Source organism: Apus apus, chromosome 9 (assembly GCF_020740795.1).
Source record: "Apus apus isolate bApuApu2 chromosome 9, bApuApu2.pri.cur, whole genome shotgun sequence".
NCBI classification, from domain to species: domain Eukaryota; kingdom Metazoa; phylum Chordata; class Aves; order Apodiformes; family Apodidae; genus Apus; species Apus apus.
In genome coordinates, this window is record NC_067290.1 from 15349228 (window position 1) to 15362270 (window position 13043).

General features: G+C 57.6%; 2 protein-coding genes across 4 annotated transcripts in view; one reads left to right on the forward strand and one right to left on the reverse strand.

Moving 5' to 3' along the window:
- Positions 1-26: 26 nt before the first annotated feature.
- RNF123 (ring finger protein 123) overlaps positions 27-13043 on the reverse strand; it is a 49244-nt gene continuing 36227 nt past the window's right edge. For all 3 annotated transcript variants that reach the window (XM_051627077.1, XM_051627075.1, XM_051627076.1), the window contains 6 exons: positions 12218-12293; positions 11296-11380; positions 1198-1340; positions 769-863; positions 555-640; positions 27-449 (listed from right to left, as the gene is read on the reverse strand). In XM_051627077.1, the coding sequence (XP_051483037.1) occupies positions 350-449; positions 555-640; positions 769-863; positions 1198-1340; positions 11296-11380; positions 12218-12293 (585 nt within the window). In that variant the 3' untranslated portion in view covers positions 27-349. The remainder of the gene's footprint in view (positions 450-554; positions 641-768; positions 864-1197; positions 1341-11295; positions 11381-12217; positions 12294-13043) is intronic.
- Positions 2772-4840, forward strand: AMIGO3 (adhesion molecule with Ig like domain 3). The gene has a single exon (XM_051627078.1). It carries the CDS (start codon positions 3304-3306, stop codon positions 4807-4809), a length of 1506 nt encoding a protein of 501 aa, XP_051483038.1. The 5' UTR covers positions 2772-3303; the 3' UTR covers positions 4810-4840.

Below are 13043 nucleotides of genomic sequence, written 5' to 3' on the forward strand. Positions count from 1 at the left end.
CCCTCCCCATGTCTCAGGGCACCACATAAGGAAGAATAATTTAATGCTGTATTTCATGAAGTCAGCCCCCAGCCAGGGGCAAGTTCACAGCCCGAACATCCAGCCCGGCCTCCCAGTCCCAGCAGAGCCGAGGCCTCGGGCTCCCCTCCCTGAGAATGGCCTGTGGGGCAGAGGCTGCCACGGCGCTGGGCAAGGGGACACCAGCCCCAGTGCCTGGCATTGGGCTCCCTGACCCACAGCACGTCCCATGCTGGGCCCTGGCCCTGCATGAAGGGAGAAGACAGTGTGTGTTGGGGGGTGGGGGGAGCGCCCTGCGCAGCTAGGGGAGCCCGTGGTGCAGGGCTGGGCACTATGAGCTGGCCGGCTTGGTGAAGTCATCCACCCCTGTGATGGTGGCCTTGCAGAAGAAGCAGTCCTTGTTGTTCATGAGGTGCTGGTTGATGCAGGCTCTGGGACACAGGAAAAAAAGAGTGTGAGCCCCCCCCCCACCATGGCATGGGAGTGCCTGGGGCTGGAGATCACCCCAATGAGGGTCATGTCTGTGAGCTACTCACTTGCACGACTTGTGGGAGCAGGGTCTGAAGATTGCGGAGATGGGGTGTGCATAGCAGATGGGGCACAGGTCCTCCTCACTGGTGGGCTGTACGGAGGCAGTCACCAGATTAGTGGCAGCAGCAAAAAGCCCATGTCCAAAGCCAGGGCTGCTACCCAGCATCAGGAGTGGGCTGGGGAGTGGGGAGAGAGGGGGGGATGGTGGTTGGGACTCACCAGTGTGGTGGCAGCTGCCTGCTTGGATTCCTCACTCAGGTGGCTCAGCATCTTGTCCACCTTTGCCAGCTCCTCAGCACTGATGTATTCTGTGTCTGTGGGGTGAATGTAACCCTCAAGTTGCCCCAAAGCTGCTGGACAATGCACGGGGGCTGCAGTTGCCCTTGGGGACAAGCTAGAACAGGAAGCCTGGTGCTGGGGACAGCAAGGTGGACACTGGGTCCTGTGGTGGACAGAACTGCTGCCTGAAGTGGGCACAGGCCAATCCCAAGTGCCACCACTGGGGGACAGTGGGGAAGCCATGGCCCTCTGTTGCCAGGGCTAAGGGGACTGGGACAGACACCAGCAACCCTGACCCCATCCCAGCCATGGCTGGGAACCAGAGGTGGGTGAGCACAGCCCAGCTCCCAGCACAGTGCTGACACTTACAGGTCTGGAGGGAGAAATGGCGCTTGTCCGTGGCCGGGGCAGCAGCTGCCAGGGCTGAGGGTTCGGTGTGGCCCAGCAGGTACTGGATGGAGCGCAGCTGGAAGCAGGGGTCTGCCAGCAGCACCGCCGTCGCACGCTCGGCCCTGCAAAGGGACACAGTCAGGCCTCAGCCCCCAGCCCATCACCCCCAGCTGCGTCACCCACCACCCGGCGGTCAAAGGGCCACCAGCTCTCCAGGCCCAGCCCATCCTGGCGTGTGGCACCACACGCCCTGTGGACTGCAGGGACGCCGTGCCCAACGCCCCCCCCCCCCCCCCCCCCCCCCCCCCCCCCCCAGCTCCTGTGCCTCATGGGGATGAGGCCAGGGTACAGCCAGCCCAGCCACCCCATGCTCCCACCCATGAGTGGGGGAACTCACATAGATGCAGCCAAGGGACAGCCACGCAGCCCCAAACCGCTGCATGGTGTCTCTGGAGAATGATGGGGTGCAGCAGCACTTGCTGAGGGTGCAGCCATCGCTCTGGTGCCCGGCTGAGCCTGGGAAGCTGCAGGGCTGCCAGCACCACCCTTGCTCCATGGCATGGCCAGGGTACGTGGAGCAATACCATGTGGGAGCTGATGCTGGGGTGGGGGGGACACAGCTGTGTCACCCCTGCCCTGTGGGGACAGCTCAAGGTGCCCCCAGGGCAAGCAGGTGCCCCCACAAGGCAAGAAGGAGCAGTTGTGGCTCTCCACAACTTTAATCATCAACAGGGACCACCAGGACAGTTGAAGGGCACCTTAATGGGGGCATCTCCATCACCAGTACCGTAACCTGTCCACAGCCCCTGGCAAGGAGCAGTGCTGGCTCAGTGGCCAGCCCGGGGGCATGCACAGCCACCTTGGTGGTGGGGAGGTGAGGGAGAAGCCCATCAGCACAGGCTGAGCCGGAGTGCAGGGGGTTAATGGCAGCCGCAGTTGCCAAATTAGCTTTTTGCTGCCTTAATGGAAACCAATTCCCCAGCCCAGCCTTCTGCCTTTCCAGGCACTGGGTAATGACATTCCTTTGTGTCCTTCACCCTGAAGCCACCTCCTCCTCCCCACCCACAGCACCCCCTAAGCCATGGGGACCCCACCAGGTCCTGCAGTCCTCATGGCTGGGGATCCCTGCTGGCACACGCAGGGGTGATGGGGACAAGAGCAGCAGAAAGGACCATGACTGGGTGCTGAGCAGTGGGGGAGGAGGAGCTGCCTGTCATCCCTGCTCCCAGCCTGCATGCATCAGACATGCAGAGCTCCCAGAGGTGACAATGGGGTGAGTTTAGTCTTCCAGCAGCCTCACCACAGCTGGGCAGCCACGGAGCAGCCAGCACGGCCACCTCACAGATCACAGCCCGTTGAGTTTGCCGTTCTCCAGTGGGAGAGATGGTGCCTGCGCACCGGTGAGACCGGCGAGGCTGGAGGGTCGGCGAGGTGTCCCTGGGGGGGCAAGCGAGCAGGCAGTGCCGGTGCCAGCTGCGCATCGCCCTGCCCACTGGCAGGACGGCAAGGGAGGGCCACGGCCACCCCTGTGGCCACCACTCCCCACGCCGGGACCAATGGGATCCCGCCCGGCCCACACACCGTGCATCGCCAGCGCGTAAATAGCGGCAGGAGCGGGACGGCATCCCCACAGCCCGCCTGGCTCCTCGGGAGATGCTGGCCAGGAGGAGCCAGGCGCTGGACTGGATGGGGCTCACCGGTGCCTGGTGAATGGGAACGTGACACGGCAGCCGGCCCCGAGCCGTGAGAAACTTTGTGCTCTGGGGATGTGCGGCTCCGGGAGGCAGCGGGGCGTTCACCGAGCCCAAAACACAGCCCTGGAACGGAGCGTCTCAGCCTGCTGATGCCGGATGCCGGGCAGCCCAGCGCCGGCAGGAGCACAGGTGAGCCGCAGCAGAGCGGGGCAGGGTGATGCTGCCCTTTAACTCTTTTCAAGCCCCACGGCTGGAATCGGGATCTTCCTTTGCGGGGTGCAAAGGGGCGGATGCTCGGTAGAGTCCTCTCCCCACAAGCCAGTACAGGGCAGACGGGGGGAGGACCTCAGCACAGTTTCTCTCGCGTTGCATCTCGCTCCTGCCCAGCACCATGTCCCTGGGCTGGCAGTGGGTGGTGAACCTGCTGCTGCTGCTCCAGCTGTGCGCCCACGGCCGCACCCCCCGCGCCTCCCCACTGTCCCACCGCTGCCCCATCGTATGCATCTGCACCTCCGACCTGCTGAGCTGCAGCCGGCAGATGCTGCAGGATGTGCCCTTGTCACTGCCACCCACTGCCACCACGCTGGACCTCAGCCACAACGCTCTCACCCAGCTCCACGACCACTGGTTGGCTGCCCTCCCGCACCTCGAGGCCCTCCATATCAGCCACAACCAGATTAAGGACCTTTCTCCACAGGCTTTCCACAACGCCTCCTATCTGCGGCACCTTGACATGTCCTCCAACCGCCTGCACGCTGTGGAGACACACTACTTCAATGAGCTGGTGAGCTTGGAGGAGCTTCTGCTCTACAACAACCGCATTGCACGAGTGGATGAAAACGCCTTCGCCAAGCTGAGCGGCCTGCAGAAAGTCTACCTGAGCTGGAACAACCTGACCACCTTCCCCTTCCGCTTAGTGCAAAGGCTGAGCAGCTACAGCCTCCGCACGCTGGACCTCTCCTCCAACAGCCTGAGAAGCATCCCAGTGGAAGAGCTGGCAGCTCTGCCCGAAACCATCAGGAATGGCTTGTACCTGCACAACAACCCCATCAGGTGCAGCTGCCCACTCTACCTGATGCTCCAGCGCTGGAAGCAGCAAGGTTTCAGCTCTGTGAAGGATTTCTTTGAGGAACACACCTGCAAGGTGTCTGACAACGTGCCCCGGTCCCTGATCAGGTTCCTCAAATACAGCCACATGTTTGAGGACTGCTCGGCAGGTCCTGAAGACATGCACCCTGTGCCCCTCCCTGTGATGGCGGGCCAGACCCTCCTGCTCACCTGCAACACCAGCCTGCCAGCCGCGGCCACCACCTACATGTGGATTTCCCCTCACTACGAGCCCATCAAATACCCAGGGAACAGCAACCGCTCCTTGGAGCTCTACCGCAACGGCAGCCTGAAGATCGCGGTGACCAAGCCCTGGCACTCAGGGGTCTACGTGGGCTGGGCCATCAACAGCCCCCGCAATTTAAGCAGGCTGTGCGAAGTGAATGTGACAGTCAACTACCCCAAGCCAGACGAGACCTTCAGCACCGGCCTCACCACCCTGCTGGGGTGCATTGTGAGCCTGGTGCTCGTGCTCATCTACTTGTACCTCACACCCTGCCGCTGCCTGAGCTGCTGCAAGAAGCCAGCTCCCCTCAGCCCCCCACAGGAATGCAGTGCCCAGTCCTCCATCCTCAGCACCACCCCGCCTGCCACCGATGGGCCAAACCGCAAAGTCAGTGCCAGCAAGCATGTGGCCTTCCTTGAGCCCGTCAGGGAGAAGCAGAATGGCAAGATCCGCCTGGCCCTCGGTGAGGACTTCCCTGATGCCAAGCACCTCAAGGTCCTGCAGCTCAAGTCAGACTCGGAGTCCATCAGCTCTGTCTTTTCGGATACCCCCATTGTGTCATAGCAGGGCAGAGCTGGGGGGAGAGCCAGGGCCTCCCAAGAGCTGTTCTCCTCCATCACTGCTAGAAGCAGGATTATTGGGCACCCCAAATCCCCGGCTTGACCGCAACCCATGAGGGTGATCAGCATCACCCACAACTGCTTCAGCCATGAGCTCCCAGTGGGTTTTGGGCTGGGGGCATGTTGGTGCCTGGCAAGAGCAACTTGCATGAGCCACTGGCAATGTCCTTGTTAGCACAATGGTAATGCTGATGAACCCAGCATGTCTGAGCAATCCGTGCTTCATTTGGGCAGCCAAACCACCCAAACGTGACACCAGGGCTGGCAGTCTGCCACCTCTATGGGTACATAACCTAGTGCCACCTCCATGGACCCCAGGGCAAGGAACAGCCATGACAAGTGGGGCACTGTCCTTGCTCATGCCAGGGGAGCCCCTGGAGATGGTGATGCCACTGGCCTCTCCCAGCCCCTGCCAGTCCCCATCGGCATGCTGTGGCCAGGAACGGGGGAAGCGTGACCCTGTCACAGGGGGGTAGATGCCCCCTCCCCAAACACGGCCACTCAGGAGGGACAGAGCTCAGCGCGGGACCAGCCATGCAGCCAAGCAAATGTTACAAGCTTTTGCCTCCTGAGAAGCTGTAAATAGTGGAGGCAGGATCAGACGAGTGGAGCCGGCGCCCAGCCCGCATTGCTCAGTGTGCCCATGCCACCAAGGACGATGAGGGCTCAGATGCACCAACCTCCTTTGCTGCTTCTCCTTGGGGCGGACAAACGCGCTGCTACAGCACAGCTATTTAGGCAGTAACCTAATAAGCCTATTGATAAATGTGAGTAATCCTCTCCTCTCTTGGGTCGTAATTCTCTAGTTACATTGGAATAAAAATGCCTATTTTTTTAAGCTCATGCTGGGCTGGGTGTCTCCTTGCCCTTGCAGTGAAGCGGCACGGAGCTGCCCCACATCCCATGGCTGTAGGGGTGAGAGTCTGGGGGTCTGAGGGAGCCCCGAATTCCCACTGGCCCAGAACACAGAGCCAGGTGCCATGCACTGGGATGACAGCCTCTGCTCCCATCAAATGGGATTAGGGTGGCCTGGGCGAGGGGGTTAAATGTGCCGAGATGGAGCTGGTGGCCTGGGGCTGGTGCCAGAGGAGTGTCCAGTGTCTTTTTCAGGAGGGCAGAGGTCTCCAGGGAACCTGGGAGCTTGGGAGCAGTGCCAGCTGACAAGAGGGCACATCCAGACCTCAACAGGGAAAAACAGGGTTTTAGTGTGGGGGAGAGGCTCCCTGGGGAGCTCTGCTCCTGGTGGGACTGGCCTTGTCTCTGGATGAGTCCCAGCTCTCTCTGGGGAAGGAGGAATAAGGGTGTCCCCGCCCCATTGCTGGCCAGCACTGCCCCCCTCCATAGCAGGAGTACGATGCTGTCACCTGCAGCACAGGGAATGCCAGGGCCACCCTGCTGGCAGGGGCAAAGCTCAAATACACCCTGGGCAGTGCAAACAGGGACCAAGACCCTTTGGAGACCTCTCCCCCAACCTGCAGCCCCTCATGGTCATGCATCCCAGCCCCAACAGCTGCTGGCAGCCCTGTGACTAGTGGCAGGAGAAGGTCCCTGTGGCATCAGGACAGCACTAGCACCCATCCTTCTACTCCTTCAGTCAGGAAATAAGCAGTTTTTTTTTCCCAGCAAAAAGTCAACCATGCCCAAAGCTCTCATCAGAAACCCCTCACTACCCATCCAAGGAGGGGACAGCAGCTATCCCAAGCCACCCACTTGCTCCTGCAAACCTGCATCTGTAGATGAGGTTAATGCCTGAAGCTCAGGGGAAGCTCAGGCCACCGTGAGGTAAGAAAATCTCCCAAGGGCCTCTCCAGGGACACATCAGCCTGGAGAAGCCCAGGAGAGCTCTTCTAGGCTGGCTGCAATTTTCCTGTCCCTCCAGGAATGTGATAGCACAGCTGAGGTTTGGGTCAGTTCTGGCCCTAAGGACTCCCTACTGTGCCTACCCAGGACAATCCTGCTGTAGTTTCACACCTTCCTGGTGCTCAGGAAGGATCCCACACCACACTGCTGCTCTACCGAGCAAGGCAAGGCAGTTTGAACTGTCAAAGCAGTTCATTAAGCAGCCTGAAAGGCAAATCATCTCAGCAAGGAAAAACATAGCCAGGAGCACAGCCTCCCTGACAGACAGGAGTTGGGGAATGTAATGGATGATCCCTGAGGAATACATCATCCTCTCTCACAGCCATCTGCACCATCACAGCCCTGGCTTGCTGCCAAACTGGGTTCCTGCTCCGTGATTCCACAGGGCAAGTACCCCTTATTTTCTGAGTTTTTAAAGCAAGGTAGAATTAATTCCTTTAGACTGAGTAGTCCATGAAATGTCTACTCCTGAATCTTCCACTACAGCGCTCTCATCAATATGTGTGAAAGAAGCATTAGTGATTAAGTGATCAGTAATTACCATGTCCAACGGGACAACAGAGAACTACCATGTCCAGCAGGGACCAGCCAAGTGCTCGAGCACACAAGTGGGTGCCCAGGCTGAGTTTAGGGACCTGCAGATTGGGATATTCAGTGACTTTCCCCATGGAGTTGAACCCAAAACCATCTAGGAGTTGAAGAGAGTCTGCTTAGCCTGCTTCCCCCACCTGGCCTTGTGCCTCCTCACCTTCCTGCTCACCATGTTACTTCTGCCCAGAGAACCTCCCTGCTGCCAGTCCACCCATCTTTACTGTGCAAAGGAGGAGAGTGTGGAGATCCAGCCAGAATTACCCCAACATCACATCAGCCGAGTTCCACTCCTCCTGGCAGGTCCTGCTGGCTCATGCTCAGCATGCCACTGGCACAGCATGGTTGCTCCTGGCTCAGGATCCCTATCCTGTGCTCTGCTGGCTGGTACCACCATGTTCCTCGTGACCACAGTGCTCTTCCCACAGTCTTTTCTGTTGTTTGGGCAGAAGTCATTGGGAGATGCACCTTCAAAGCTGTATAAGTCTTTTCTTGTACAGTTGCCCTGCAGATGAGTTGACTTGCCACTTGCATGTGGCCCAACCCTCCAGACTCACCCTAAGAGCATCAGCCACTGGCAGGGCTGAGGAATGTGCTGCCTGGCCTTGCTCCTCCTGCCTCCAAGGGGACAATGTCCTGGGACATGGGAGAAGCCCCAGGAGCACAGCAGCAGCTGTGCCCTTGCACAACATAGCTCATCCCCTCTCTGAGATGGTCATCCACTTTCCACAAAGCCTGGTTCAACCCATATGCCCAGTCCTACATACAACCTGCCCTCACATGCAGGGGACCAAGAGCCTCACCTTTGGGCCTCACCCCTTCCCCTGCTGCTCACTCTTGCCAGGATCTTCCCACAAGCTCTGGCAGCACTGCTCCATTAGCTCATTCCAAAGGAAGCTTAATAGAAAATCTGCTCAATTATTTAGCAGGCAAACGGGGGGATGATACCGGCTGAGGACAGCCAGGGTCTCTGGCACAGACACAACGACTCAGCCCAACCCTTGGCTCAGCCTGCCAGATCTGCCTTCCCTCTCCTCCCTGTGGAACTAGGGCTCTGCTGCTTTAGGGTCTGGCAAACAGGCAGCACAAAAACATCCCTGCCAGGCATCCAGACTCCCCAAAACAGGGCAACTGCCACCTTCCTGTCTGGGATCTAGAAGACCCACTGCTGAGGGACCCCAGCTTGAACTAGCAGCTCCCCACCCATGCCCTGTACTAATTCTCCTTGTCTCGTTTGCAAAGTTTGTTACACCCAGCGAGGGTGTTACACCCACCCATTAAATCCCCAGGCCCTGCTACAAAGATGAGTAAGCCCAGACAAAGCAAGCACCAAAGCTTTGGTCCACCAGGAGCAGTACCCACCATCCTGCCAGACCCAATGAGGAAATGCATTTCTGCTCTTTCAAAAGCAGAACTGGCTCCATGCAAGGACTAAGGAACATGATCCGTCAACTGCTTCATCACATCCCAGCCCGGGCACTGTTCCCTTTTCTTCTGCTTAATGGCTCTGTTTGATGCCAGGAGTCCACAGCAAGAGGACTTGATGCCTGGCTGAGTGTCCTGTGTTGGGCAAGGAGCAGCCAAGGCATCCGACTGCATCCCGATAACGCGGTTGGATGAGTTGGCAGGTCCCTGGCTCTCCTAACTCCCACCCTTCCCCACTGGAGCATTTTGGCCTCATAAATGGGACCTCACTCCTGCACTCCCAGATTAACCCATCCTCTCTGTCCCGTGGAAAGGCTTGCAGCACCTTCCAAACAAGTGCCTGGGATAAAGGCAACCAGAAAAAAACTAGTCAAACCAAGGAAGTCACCTGAGGTCCTGTCCCCCATCCTTATCCGCTGGGGCAGAGCCTCCTCACTGGAACCAGGCAGGATAACAGCTAGTGTCCCAGGTGATTCCCACAGAGAAGTTCCTAAGTGTACGTGTGTTGTGTACAACACTTGCACCTCTCAATTCAGAGTGCCGCAAAGAAGGGGCGTGGCTCAGTTTTCCCTTCCACATGAGGCACTGTGCCCATGGCCACACTGATCAAAACTGTCAGACTGCCCATCCCCTCTGCTTGATGAGCAGGAGAGGGTCTCCCAGCCACCAGCCTCAGTTCTTTTGTCCTGATTGACCTCAATGCCTCCCCTGCAAGGTTTGCTTCTCTTTTATAGATCAGTGACGCATCAAACCTCAGATTTAGTGCAGGGCTTTGCAAAATCACATGGAAGCATTTTATTTTATGGACATTTTTCCCTGGGCTTCCTCCTGTTCCACCTTGTGCTTCTCCTGCTCAGCTAGGTCCCCCATAAGGACATGATGTTTTCCTCGCATCATTCCCCCATTTTGTATTAATTTCTGCTTTCCAGCACCCAAGGAGATGACTACAAAGCCCTTGAAGGTCACTCAGAGACTTGCCACTTCCCAACCACACACCCAGGACATGGCATCTCTGGTTATTGCCCATGCAGCCCATTGCTGCCCAAGGCACAGAGGGCGCTGGGGCAGGCAGGGGACAGCACCACTTGGTGATGTACAGCCCCTTTCACACCAGCTGTCTGGGTTTCCCTAACCCAAAGCACAACTGGCTTTTCAGGTCAAGGAGACACAGCCTGGAAGCTCTGTCTCCCCCCAGGACTCCCTGCAGGGTAGGAAAGGTGTACTTGTCATCATGCTACCATCTTCCCAGGATTCTTCAGAGTTCACATAACTGAGGGCCAGAGAAAGAGCTTTGCCTCTTTGATCCCACAAGTGACCTGGACTGGGACTGATGTTCAAGGGACAGGGAGCCAGGGAAGGACTTCTCATTCTGCCTGCAGGGAACTGCTTTATCACCTCCCTCCTTCCCTCCAGGAAGAAATGTCTAGTTGTGGCATCAAATTAATGATGTTTGCCCTTTCCACGGAGCAGGATTTTGGGGGTGAGCAAAAGCCACCCCTGCTCACAGTCCAGAAAGGCCACTGATCAATGTCCTTGCACTAAGCTCTTGGCACTGTCATACTGGGGTTGTGAGATTGGTGCAGCAGCCATGGGAGGCAGGATATAATTAGATATATTTGTGTATATCTTTGAGTCCTTGAGCTGAAGAAGCTGAAAGACTGGCTGCAGGGCTGAGCCGCTTGGCCAGATGGGGCTCTGCTCTCTGCTAAGTCAGAGACTATAATGTTCTCCCAACATGAAAACAAGCAGGATGTGCAGCACAGACAGAAGAGCCCCAACTCCTAGAGCAACCTACAGGGCACAGTGGCCAGGCAAGACACCTACAAATGACAGTGGGAGAGAGCAAAGGCAGGGCTGCAGAGGGTATTGGAAAAAGCTCATCTGCAGGACTCGGTACAAGCAGGCGCAGGCACACAGAAACCACCAGTTCCAGCCACATGACCCCCCCAGTGCTGTCTCTCTGAATAGCTGGTTACCATCAAGACAGGAAGATTTGCTTCATCTGAAAAACAGCATCATCTAAGTGCCCAGACAGGATTTGTCCCACCCTTGTGCCACAGGTCTGGGCAGTCAGAGAGCTCTGCTCCATTTTGATGCTTTCCTGAGATGGGTCCAGAGCCAACAAGCTTTAATGAACTCCCTTCCATCCATCACAGTGCTCTGCAGAACTTTGCCTGCTTCACCACCTCAGCACAGCTCTTTTACATGTGGCACTCACAACATCTGACAGCAGCTGCCCTGTCACCCAGCATGCCAGACCCCATTCCAAGGAGGGAGGTGCACACAGGCTGTTGGTACAGCACCTCACAGCTGCTTCCCACAAGGGCTTTCCTGCACTGCAGGAAGGAGTCTAGCACCCAGCAGCAGCACTGGGATGCTGCTGTGGCAGGGCCATGAGGCTCTTTGGCTTCTGCCTGCTCCATGCACACACACCCACCTCACCTTGCTTCGGTCCCCACACACCCACATGGCTCCCACAACCCTCCCCTGGCACTGCAGCACCCAAAGCTGTGCCACACACTGTGAATCTGTGCTGTGGAAGTCAAAAGCCACTCACCCCTGAACATCAGTGTCCACGAGCAGCCGGACCAGTATCCCCGTCACAGCCACAAGGATTGGGTAATGGTCCACACTCTCCAGCCCTGCGGAAGCAAAAGACAAAGATAAAGCTGCTGCCTCCACATGACAGGTGGAGCAGGGCTGGGGAGCACCCAGACTGGGTGGTGGAGCAGTCCAGGGAGCAGGCACCGTGGCTTGGGCTCTCTGGTGGGGACATGAAGGACAGAGGAGTCTTCCCCACTAACGTGAACCCCAGACTCAGACACTGCCCTCGTGATGGAGCATTCCTTCCTGTTCCAAACCTCAAGAGGAGAAGGTGGTCTATCCCTTCCTGTGCAGGCAGGAAAATCCAGCTGCTGTACAGGGATCCTAGAATGCCCATGACACAGCACCTGGTGCCAGTCTCTAACAGGCCCAGCTCAGCTGCCCACAGTCACCTCCATGAGGAAGAGGCTGATGCTGCTGAGAACAGCTTGGTTTCCCCTAGCAATTCCGCACACCCTTCACTAGATGCAGAGCACAGCAGCCAAGCCTGCCACCTGACCTGCAATCTGTCCAGAGCTTTGAGGCTTTCAAACAGCTCCCACCTAACCTGTGTCACATCACTCTCTAGCAAGACACCTCCCTGCCCAAGCACAGCATGGCTGCCACTTCTACCATGGACAGAGTCCCTGGAGGGAACCAGAGCTGCTGGGCAGGCGGAGCCTAAGGGCCTAGGAAGAGCAACAATGCTCATGTTTGTCTGGAGGACTTACCTCTCCAGACTTCTATAGCAGTCTGTGGGACCAGACTGGTTTCCCAGCCAGGGATGTGGCAGCCTGAGGTCTGATCCCACACACCAAGCCATCCCTCACTTCCCAGGAACATGCCTCCAGTGTGTTTTCAATGAAGAGGGACAGAGCATTACTGCATGGACTCACCCGGCAGACGGAGGTTGACCACTCTGTCAAACAAGTTCCTTTCAGCTGTCACACGGTTCAGCACCTGGTTCAAGAGCTGTGTAGGGAAAAGCAGAGAGGGTTTGCATTTTCTGGATGGGCCAGCATTCAAAGAGCATCCTTATAGTTTGGGGGTCAGTGCCTGGGAGCTGTTTGATGCCCAGAGGGAGGCTCACTGTTTGGCCCCTTCATGGAAGCAGGTGGCACCACACCACCTGGCACACCTTTGGCTTGTACTGGACCCAAACCTCCCAGAGAAGAGTCAGTCTGAGGTCAAGACCCAAATCTCAGCATATTCCACCCAAATATGAATCCCACCCACAAAAGCCGAACTGCTTCTGTCAATCACAGCAAGCAGAAGGCACAGTCCCTGGGACAGCCACAGCCTGTGAAGAGTGTGCTGGCAGCTGTGGGCAAAAGCAGTGTCACAGCAGGAGGAAGCACAGTCCAGGTCCTGCCCTGCCTGGAGCTGGTAGCAGGATGGACCTACCAGCTCTGAAGCACAGCATGAGCACAGAGAGCAATTTGCTGCTCTGCTTGACAGAGCATCACCACAGGCACAGATTTCTGTCTGTGACCAGCACACCAACTGCAGACACTTAATTAGCCAGCATTAGTGCTCACCCAAACCCCCAGTGGGTTGAGCAGGGACCACTCCAGGCTTGACACAACCACTGCAAGCTGAGCACCGCCTCTCAGATGCAGCATCCATCTTCCCAGGGCCCCCAGGCACAACGAGCACAGCACTGCACCCCTCTGTGGGCATGTTCAGCCACGGGGCACGGCTTACAGCAGCACCAGGACATGA